The 11,489-nt window shown below is 38.2% G+C and overlaps 1 protein-coding gene across 1 annotated transcript in view; it reads right to left on the bottom strand.

Annotated features, from left to right (window-relative positions):
* Window positions 1-347: 347 nt before the first annotated feature.
* jak1 (Janus kinase 1) overlaps window positions 348-11,489 on the bottom strand; it is a 42,464-nt gene continuing 31,322 nt past the window's right edge. The window contains exons 18-24 of the mRNA XM_067459806.1: window positions 10,102-10,190; window positions 9,802-9,994; window positions 9,579-9,703; window positions 7,750-7,922; window positions 7,463-7,580; window positions 2,821-2,931; window positions 348-1,539 (exon numbers count right to left, since the gene is read on the bottom strand). Coding sequence (XP_067315907.1) covers window positions 1,438-1,539; window positions 2,821-2,931; window positions 7,463-7,580; window positions 7,750-7,922; window positions 9,579-9,703; window positions 9,802-9,994; window positions 10,102-10,190 — 911 coding nt within the window. The 3' untranslated portion in view covers window positions 348-1,437. The remainder of the gene's footprint in view (window positions 1,540-2,820; window positions 2,932-7,462; window positions 7,581-7,749; window positions 7,923-9,578; window positions 9,704-9,801; window positions 9,995-10,101; window positions 10,191-11,489) is intronic.

The raw sequence follows: 11,489 nt of genomic DNA, 5'->3' as shown, positions 1-11,489 counted from the left end.
TTATTTCATCATTTTTCTTTTTTGACTATTCTCAACTCCATCGTGGCCACCGTGGAGGCGTAGATATGAACGTACATTTCACAATTCCTTCAGTAAAACCACATGACGCTTCCACCTGGGAGATGAATCGTTTTCCCTTTTCAGGAACCATGTGTGAGGATTAACTGCAATCTTATAATCAGATGGGAATTAGTGTGTCTGAATATTCATACTTTCTTTAGCTATATGAATGATGACTTCAAGCGTTTTAAGACAAAAAAAACTAATTTCACAGTTCACATCCTGCTCCTCCTCAGCATCAGCGTCCATCTTATAGACATTAACAAAATATCCCCTGTAGAAACAAGTTGCAATTTTTTTTATCACTTTTTAATTCCATTTTAATAAAAAAACAACAGATAAAATACTATGGTATATTTTTTTTTGACATGGTTAATTCAGTTTCTGAAAGTAAAGTTAGCTGAGCCCAGAATATAATTTGCACAACATAAAATGTGAATCTTTCTTAGTATATTTTATAAACTCTACTGTCCCCTAGTGCCTATTTTAGGCATTTCATTAAACCCGTGACAAATATCCTTCCACATGCTGTTCTCAGAATCATCATTTTCAGTTTTCCGTGGCAAATGTGAAGCTCAGAGAGGAAGTACAGGTATCAGAAGGTGGCGGCGCGGTGCATCCTGACCGGCGCACGCCGTTTCAAAAGTTCTCTGGTAATCCACAACGTTCGTTTGGAATTTTCCAAGTCGGACAGCTGTCCGTTCCAAGTCAGACAAACCTACAGTCATTGAGCGCTTTGCATACTTTGCACGACAATCGTCTCACGAGTAGGGGCACAATCCACTTGACATTCAAAGCCCCAAACTGTGGACCACACATGTAAATCTACATTCTGACACGTTCCTCATCTTCCAAATAACAGTCTTCTTTTATCGCAGTCTCTGTCGTTACATATGCCTCACGATGGGCAGATTCCATACAGCACATGCTGTAATGCACCTTGGGAAATAATGAGTTATTCATACATGCATCATGGTGGTTGCTCTGACACTGAGGCACAATATGAAGTAAAGGAGCTGAGTGCGTCACTCAAATCAGATTGCTGATTTTGCCTCGTTTTTGCACATCTGGTGCACTCAAATCCGATCTGCACTGAAACTTGAAGAGAAAAACGAGCGATTCGAACTGGCAGTTACACGATTGCATATTCAGAGAGAGGCTGGGCAGTGCTCTTCTGCCCACTTCAGTGGTTCTAGCAGTTTCTTTGTAGCCATTTCAAATAGCCTGCAGTTAATCTATGAGGTCGTAATGTGAGGGATACAATAAGAAGGATAGTATATTTGAAAGAGTGCTACACTGCAGTTATACTTTTTTTTGTCTCTATGGGAGTGTCTCTTGCAAAAGAGGCAGAGTTTGTATCCCGTCTTATTTCCACAGTTACTGATTTTCAAGCATCTGCTGAAAGTCGGCAATCAGGCCTTTGAAGTCGATCCTTTTTTCAGGTGTCGCCTCCCAGCATTTCCTCATCAGATTGTACAACTGTCAAAACAAAAAGATCACAATCAGACACGCAACCTGGAGCGCAGCTCATACCTGCCGTTTAAGCGTCTAACCTTCGCCATCATGAAAGAAAAGTGACCCTGTGATGCATAAAGCACGAACCAAAGGATGGCTGCAAGGGGACTGCTTGAGAAACGGTGATGTCAGAAATGGTTATACCAAATAAAGTGAAGTAAATGTAAACTTTAACTATGTAAATGAAATCAAATTTAAAGGATACATTTTAACCCTTAAGCGCATACCTCGGATCTTTAGTGATCCGCGGTATGCGCTTAAGGGTAGCACGTCAGTAGCTACCCTCCACCTCAATCATTTTTTTTAAGTTAGACATCAACCTTCTTAGTATTCCTCAATCAATTCATTATAAACAATATAACAAGAAAAAGTAATAATATGAGCCAGATGCTGAGTGTACTGTACGAGGACAGTGATGATGGTATAAAGCTTCTGCTCAAACTGAACTCTTAAGCTCAAAGAAAGTAACAAAATATGCTTTATTTTATTCTTCTGTAATTGTTACTAATATCAGAAGAGTTTAATATTATCACAAAAGGTAAAGTTCCAGCCGTGTTAGATATAGATCACTATGTAAATATGTAATTGCCCAATGACTGGTGAAACATTCATGCATTTAAGGGTTAAGGTAAACAATAACAAATGTAGTTCAATTTAAAATGCATACTTCATTTACACATAAATACAAATATAAATATTTAAATTATAATTATTTTTTTAAATAATTTTAAAATCAAAACAGTAACTCATTTGGGTGGTAACTGACTTCCATAGAATTCTATATCATTACTTAAAATCTGAGAGGTTACTTTAAGTCATCATCATCATCATATTATTATTATTATTATAGTAAGATCTGTAACATTCACTACCGTTCAAAGGATTGGGGTCTGTATTTTTTGAGAGAGAGAGAGAGAGAGAGAGAGAGAGAGAGAGAGAGAGAGAGAGAGAGAGAGAGAGAGAGAGAGAGATTTCTCATGCTCACCAAGGCAAACTTTGATAAATGTGAAATTTTCTTTTTCTAAATGGAATTTATTCCTGTGATAGCAACGCTGAATTTTTCTTCAATGTTATATGATCCTTCAGAAATCTTTAGTAATAATATAAATGCCTTTACTGTCACTTTTGAGGAATTTAATGTATACTTGCTGAATAAAAGCACTATTAATTCAACATTAATATTCAACAGTACATCAACAGTAGTGTAATATACAGCATTTTTGTTTCAGTAAAGCTATGAATTACCTTCTCTGAGCAGCTGTCTGGTTTTGGAAGTCTCTTTCCCTCCTCCAGGACTTTGACCAATCGTGTAACAGTCATCTGGCCATGTGTTGGACCAATCATCTTTAGGAACACCTGTGGGGGTGGAGCAAAGTGGGGTCAGTGGCCTGATTTACAATTAAGCTCTGAGGTATTAAACATCCACCCATATGTCTCCTCTAGCAAACTACCTTTAACCCTTTAATGTGACCAGTGTGTGATGAAGCATTACATTATGTACAATGTGAAAATCGGACAAATCCCTCAATACACACATTTCCTCCAAAAGCAGCACACAGGAAAAAAAAGAGGATTGGTGTGCAGACGTCTACCACAGCCTTTGGGTAAGACATCTGCCAAAGTGGGCACAGACTGGCACCATCTGCCATGTTCTCAGAGACAGAGAGAACGACCAGACACACCAGCACCTCCTAAACAAGAGCTTTCAGCCTACAGAAATGAACATGGGCTTTCTAAGAAGTGTGCTAGAAGCACTCGGTTCTGCTTCGCAACAAATCTGTGTTACCCTCCTGCTGTGTAAAATCAAACAGTGCATTAGAAATGCAATCAAAAGTAAAACACTTACATAAGGAAATGTTTACATAATACATTTGCATAAAAATAAATACATAAGTCAATGTGTGGAAGTGCATCTGTGATATTTTGTGGCATTATGGATATTTGTGGTATTATTTTAATCCTCTTGTGCTTTTATGTCCCTCTCATATTCCTTTAAATCATAGGCGTTTCCTCACCAGGGAGGCAGTGCCACCTCAAAACATTGGATGAGAAAATAACCCATATTACAATAATAAAGCAATGCAAATATTGCAAATTGTGACATTTAAAAAGTGTCTAAATCAGTTGTTTTTTACTCTGTAACACTGTCCAACAGCGACACCCGCAGGTGAAGTTACAGTGTCTCTCATGCCTCCCCGAGCCCATTGACTTTGAACAGAGCCTCTAGAGCCCTGTTTCCGCCGAAATTACCCGGAACAATTTGTCCCAGGAACTCTTTTTCTCCCCCAGACCTGCTGCCGTCTGCGTTTCCATCGCAGTCTAAAGTACTGTGAAGATTAGTCCGGTGACGTAGGACTGCACACGACTTTCCAGAGCCCACTGGATTTCGTCCTCCGCAAATAAACTTAATAAAGCCTGAACCTCATCGTCTGTCCATCGGTCTTATTAGTGTTTGTATTTTAGAATTTTTGTTGGAATTTTTGTTGATTTGAATATGAAACTCCTCTTACTGCATGCACCTTTAGGTTGAAAAAAAATCCTGCGTGAGCTCAACCAATCAGCATGCTCAGCACACAAGTCCCACCCCCAAAATTTCCTGAACTTTGAAAAAGTACTTCCTCGCAAGCAGGGCCGTTTTGAGGGGGAAATCTTTAACTTTATTTAGACCCTGGTTCCTGCGGTCGAAACACCCCCCCCAAAGTCCTAGGGAAAGTTCCCGCGGTGGAAATGCGGTATGAAGCGTGCCCTGGGTTTAGTGAGGGGTGACTGAGAATAAATGGGGGAAAGTCTAATGCCTCTATGACTGGTTTACACGCAAATCCCGCCTCTTGTTTTTGTGCGCGTCCCGAGTTCAAAAATCAATCTGGATGAACAAAAGGATGGTGTTAATGGGAGGACTAAATTAAAAGCAAGTCAAGTAACCAGCTCAGCCAATTAGATATCACCACTTTGTCATGTCAAACTCAAACTTAAAATGTCCTGAGAACATGACTGCGGGGTTTTTTTTTAGTGAGAAATCAACTTGGGGAAACATCTTTGTGTCTGTGACAGTGTTTCCCGAGCATGATCACTGATGATCCGACAATAAGATGACTATTAAAAAGAACAGCTGAATGTTAGTTCACAAATAAAATGTTGTTTCAATTAATACGGCCTTTGGTTGTTCTTTTGGAATAAATGTAAAAAGGCTTAACACTAACTTAGTGAGATTTATACTTGGTTTTAATAAATAGAACATTATTGTGAATGTAAAAATACAAAATAGAAGTATATATTTTTTTAATGTAAGGTAATATTTAATAAGGAAAATTACAATATTAACCAGGACATTTTATTTTAGGGCTGCAACCAACAATTATTTTTATAATTATTTTTATAATAAGTTGGCCAATTATTATTATTATTTCGATTAATTGATTAGTTGGATAAAAAACAGTTCTTCATTTTATTGACAAAATACAGTATTCCACGTCCTGCCCAATGCTGTCCTTCAATCAAAAGTGTCAGCTGAGTGCTATGAAAACACACATATGGAATATATCTACCCTTACAAAAATTAACCATGTTTTTACAACAAATAAAACGCACACCAAAAATGTAATACATAAATAACATGGTTATTGTAGTTATTCCATGGTAACCAAAAATGAACCATGGCTTTGCTTCAAATCCACAGTTTAACTATGGTGTGTTTATACAAATGGTAATCAATATGCCAAAAAACATGATTTTACTATAATAAAACCATGGTCAATATTGCGCATGTCTGTGCTATACATTTTGCGCAAATTGGATGTGCGCCGACATTCTCTTTCGCATGTGCAACGTCTCGGTTGCTTGCGCTCCAAAACCCACTCTGACTGCTCAACAGCTCGCTTGCTCAACACAAGTCTACAGTGACATAATTCCAGCCGATAATTCAATCAGAGATGAGACTGCTAAATTCTGATTGGCTGGCTTAACAAACTATCACAAGACTCCCTCCATTACCTACAGTGGACAAGGATATATACATGGTGGAAATATACATAGAATGTCAAATTTAACACTGTTATAAAGTCTTTGACATTAATTTTTCAAGTTCAAATGTTTACCATTCGACGACCACACATAAGTATCTTATTTTCATTAAATTAATATAAAAGGAAGAAGTATAAAAAAGTATGCATGTGTATGTTTGTCATATATGTATATACTCAGAATGACAAATATACATTGGATGGTTTAGCATTGACTATGCATTGCCACAAGACTTATACTGTACAATACTGTAAAATATAGACTGAATTACTAATTTCACATACCATTTAGGTTGGATAGTATGCACATTGAAATGCAGGCTTGTTCTTCCTCTCTGCAAAGAATACCTAGTTATGTGGGTAACAATTACATATATGCAAATATAACAGGAAGTGAAAATCTTGGGTGTGTAACCCACAAAGAAAGTAGTGTCTGGGGTCAAGCCAAAGATCTTCACTTAATGTTATATTTGTATGTATGTAATTGTTACCCACATATACTGTTTTTTGTTTTTGTTGTTTTTTGCAGTGAGGGGGAACAAGCCTGCATTCCAATGTGCACAATATGCATCCTAAATAGCATGTAAAATGAGCAATTCAGTCTGTCTTTTTAGCACAATAGGTTTTGTTTTTGTTTTTTGTTGGGGTTTTTTACAGATCAAGAATGTTCATGAATGTATTTTTGTTTAAATAAAGTATATTTATTATTATTTTACTGTTTTTACATTGCATTTCTGCGTTTATTTGATGGCTTTTATTTTAAAATATTCTGAGGCAATTTTTGTTTTGTGCTTACACACTTAACTGATTAAAAAGGGAAAAGTCTGTCCATTTTTATTTCTGAAAATGAGTAACATTAGACACCCTAAATAACTTCAACATAACTTGAAGACCAGTAAGAAGAACTACCAATTAATTGAGGGGTAGGAAACACAGGGACATGCTATTATGTAACAATACTATTTGATATTAATTTAGTAAAAATAAGATACTTATGTGTGGTCGTCGAATGGTAGACTATAAGGTTAGGCTATTATAGGCAAGTCCCAAACTATTTTTTTGTTAATACAGTAGAGTGAATAGGTTAATATAAAAGTCATTTAAAAATATACAAAATAACAAACTGAAAATGAAGTGGCATTTAGGGATTATGGACAGTTACCATCTTGAATTTTAACATGAACTGTTAATAAAACATATCTTGTTCAGAAACTGCTCCTGATGAATACAATGAACATACCAGCATGTATATCCTTTCCAGCTAACACATGAAGTACAAGTTACGCAATTTATTGGTACATTCTGGTTTAATTTCATGACTTACTAATTACTAACTAACAACATAACTACGATGTTGCATGCTCAATTTTTGCGCTTCATTTATAATAATGTGATATACAGCGTGCACCATGGCATTTTTGCGTGCAATTGAAGGGCGCTCTCAGGTGACAAGATGGGAAAGTTCTCTTTTCTCAGGCGAGTGACTTTTCTTCCATATTAAAGGGATAGTTCACCCAAAAATGAAAATGTGATGTTTATCTGCTTACCCCCAGGGCATCCAAGATGTTTGTTTCTTCAATAGAACACAAATGAAGATTTTTAACTCGTTTTTGGGTGAACTATCCCTTTAAGCTACAAAAATAACGTTAGAATAATGCACTCAGGCACTCTTTACTTAAACTGTGTCTGACAGAAGTCAACGGCTTTCACGCACATCTTTCAAAATAAAATTCTTGCATCAGAAAAAACATAGAATTACATTTGTTGTTTCTTTGACTCTCAAAACGGTCTTGCGACCCATCAGTTGAGACTAAGTCAGTTGAACACTGGCTTAGGCTTTTTGAGACAGGACTAAGACAACAACTCACCGTCATAGGGCTGCATGAGGGATCACAGTATGTGAGGAGCTCATACATGGTTACTCCAAAAGACCAGACGTCAGATGCCCTGTAGAACTTGCAGTGAATCAGGCACTCTGGAGCATACCTGGGAAAAGGAAAGAAAAAATCATTACAAAGTGGATTTTCCAGGGGAATTTATAATTATACGCAATTCCATCATGAAATGACATATAATTAAATCATTACCAATGCACATGGTTCATATTAGATTTAATGTATAATGTATTCGTACGCCTATCATGAGTGAAGCTTACCAGAACACTGGACTGTCAAGATCGTCTTTCACAGTGTAGTAACCCTCATTATCTTTAATGCTTTTGGTCAGGCCAAAGTCTCCGATCTTTACCGTGCTTTCATTCTCCACCAGAACATTTCGGGCTGCCAGGTCTCTGTGGATGTAGTTGCGAGAGCCCAGGTAGTCCATGCCCTGGAGTTAGAGGTCAGAAAACAGCAGGGTTGAGCATAATGTTACAATGCAGGTCTGTGTTACAAACAGAAAGCCAGAACATGAGAACACAACAAAAAAAAATCACTGTAAGAACCTGTTGTTATTAATATAATGGCCACAAGGACAACAAACAACCAGAGCAAGAATATTTGTGTGGAAAGCACAACGTATAACATATGTTTATGTATATATTGCAGGGTATCTATATCACCATATGCATGAGAAAATATGAGGCAAGAATTTTTTCAGAATTTTAAGAACTTTGTCAGCGACAAATAAGCACATGATTAATCAGAATGATTTCTAAAGAATCATGTGACACTGAAGACTGGCGAAATGATGATGAAATGATGATGATGATTGTAATAATAATAATAATTTTATATATTTTAAATGCAATATAATTTAAACCCTTTTGAACATTAGTGTGATGTATTGAATCATGGCATATGCCTCTACTATTTTCATTATACTGATACATATGTATTTCTATATAATAATAATAATAATAATAATAGATTTTATTTATAATGCACTTTTCATTCCGAAGAATCTCAAAGTGCAACAAGGGGGGGGGGGGGGGGGGGGGGGGGGAATAACAACAAAAAATGAATAACAAGTAAAAATATAGAATACTACAAACAATCAACCAACACAGAAAACAGAACAGAAACAGAGCTGATGGTGGAAGTCTCTGTTAGCTCCGCAGCACACTGTGGTCCACTCCATGTTTCAGATTTCTCCCAGCGGCAGTGTCCCGATGACATCGCCGAGGCAGGACAGCTGAAGACCAGATGATGGGTCTTCATGACGATTCAAACGATGGGGATCGCCGCAGCACCATGCAGGAGGCAGAACATTTTTTCGGGCACTTCTGTGGACACACCGGGGTCGGCGCAGAAGTCCAAGCCGCTTCACGGCCGCAATGCAGGACGGAACAGCGGCGCAGCCGAGAAGCGGAACATCCCAACATCATGCCGGACGCCGATTACGATGGCCCAGATGACGCTAGCCCGGTGCAAACTTCAGCCACCATGCAGCTTAAGCCCAAGGGAGACCACCAGTGAGCAGTCGCGACGAGAAACATCAAATGTCCACCAAACCAGAACCAACCAACCGCATCAATTCAAACGTAAACATTAGAAGCGGTGGAAAACGGCGAAACGAGGAACAACGTCCTCTCAGTGGCTGCCAGCAATCAGCAACAGCCCCAATTGTAGCTCTGACTGTTAGACTAGTCACAAACATAAGAAAATAAAATAAAATCTAAATCTAATAGTACATTAACATGATCATTTGTGGGTGGAGAAGCGGCGAACAGACGACGCCAGCGTCCTCTCCCCCACCACATATATCACACTTTCACTCCCTATATTGCTGCATTAATAAAAAAAAATATTTTAGCAAATGTATTTTGCATTAAAGTAAGTGAATTATTTATTGTCCGCTAAGTTACAGGCTATTACGTGACTGAACAGAACACTTTTTTCTATTTGCTCTTATGTGATTATACATTTTGGTTGTGAATCTTTCTGCTTTTTTAGTTTGTTTCCTTTTTATTATAGGTTGGAAAGTTACCATAAATAGTCAAGGACAACTAGTGAAGCATTGCAATCCATTCACATACGGTGTTACCTGGCAGATCTGTACAGCATAGCTGAGAAGCGTTTTAAGGTCTATGTGAGCTTTGTTTCTGGGGAGGTATTCCTTCAGACTGCCTGCTGGTAAAAACTCCATGATGAGCTTGATAGATCTCCCACCTTAAAACAAAAACAGAAAAGTGTCGCTCAAGCAACTCATTTGGCACCAAAGCCATTAGAGAGTTATATTTTTATATATGTTAAGAATTGTGGTTTACCCTCTTCATTGCAAATGCCTTTATATTTGACAATGTTCTCGTGGTAAAGTTCTCTCAGGATGTGAATCTCGCACCACAGGTTACTGCTCTGCTCTTCTCGGTTCTCTGGCTTTAGAGACTTCACGGCCACCAGCTCTCCGGTCCGATCTCCCCGTGGGTCATATCTGCACAACTCCACCTTCCCAAAATGACCCTGAAAGCACACCAATGTACATCAGTCTAACCAAAAGATGGTTAGTTAAATAAGTAGGTTGTTTATACATTTAAAGACACACAGACACACACATGGAGAGTAAATACCTCTCCAAGGTCTCTGATCTTCTTGAGGAACCTCTTCTCAAACACTGTAGGGTCCACCTCTAGCATGGGAACAGGCTGAATGGATGGGTCTAGAGAGAAAACATTCAAATGGAATAATGGAAACCTTCATTATTAACCTTCATTTGAAATATATTCAAAAATATTTTCACACTCTTAGAATTAAACAGCCTATTTTTGCAACTCTGCCTTTAAAATATATTAGGGGTGCCCCTGACTACGGATTTAAACATTCTAATCAGAATTGTCGAATCTTTCTACAGTCAACTTATAGTCGAATCATCTATGTGTGTGAATGGGCTGGGAGGGACACTAGGAGGGTAAAACTAGTCAGCAGGAGGGTAAAAACTAAACAATTTTTATTTTCCTTTACACACTCCACACAGCAACAACTTTTAATAAAGCGACCAAAACAGCCTGCCAACTGACAGATGAACTGACAATTGCTTTCTTATTTAGGTTTAAATAAAAGTTGATGTGGTGGATAAGCATTCGTAAAACGTTTTCTCATAACATTTTAAAGCCGCAATCAAAATACAGAACATCACACAAATATATGATAGAATATTTTGATAAATAAACCTAAAAAAAATACCTGCCTAGAGAGGAAAATAACTTGTTTGAGTGAGTTTACATGCACGTTCTTAAGCCGATTGTGCCCAAAGGGGGTCGCACACCAGCGTACACTCATTGAAAACAACCTTTTAGAGTTCAAGACGTGGCACAGCGCCCTTAAGGGGTCGCACTCCTGACGTGAAGCTTACTGCCCTTAAGGAGTCGCACACCAGACGTGAAGCTTAGCGCCCTTAAAGGGTTATTTCAGCGATTAGCATATGGCTTTGTATCAGTAGAAATCCCCCTGAGACAAGAGATTTATGCATTTTATTTCTGGAAAAATTCCTCCCGTGACGCAAATTGACAATATTTGCATCATCTTTGGAATGTTTGGCCAAAGGCTAAAGACTACCGCCAGCAGAGGAAGCCATTTCCTCATGTTTTCAACCCGCGCATGAGGGATGGAGATCGCACTCACAGCACTTAGCTCAGCTGCAGGCATTAATTTAAACGGATGCTGAGCAATGCAAGTGTTTTAACTTCTCAAATTAATTTATATGAAAGTTAAGCTTCCAAAGGCATGAACTGAAAACGTGCCAGACTGGAGACACACGGTGAATGTATGCCGCGAGTGCCGTCGCGATTACCTCAGCTCTCATCACGAGAGCTCATCAGCTCATTTATGACGTTAAATGTAATCGTTAGTGCTGTGAGACTCCATCATTATATTGAACAGACACGTTTAGTTTTTAATTGTACTGTCTGTTCTCTAACTCTGTCACAGTTTTCCAGTAGTGGTGGCTTTGGGCCTTGCA

The sequence above is a fragment of the Pseudorasbora parva genome, chromosome 12, assembly GCF_024679245.1.
Source record: "Pseudorasbora parva isolate DD20220531a chromosome 12, ASM2467924v1, whole genome shotgun sequence".
Classification (NCBI taxonomy): domain Eukaryota; kingdom Metazoa; phylum Chordata; class Actinopteri; order Cypriniformes; family Gobionidae; genus Pseudorasbora; species Pseudorasbora parva.
The sequence above is the reverse complement of the archived record's forward strand: the minus strand, read 5'-3'. Positions and strand labels throughout refer to the sequence as shown.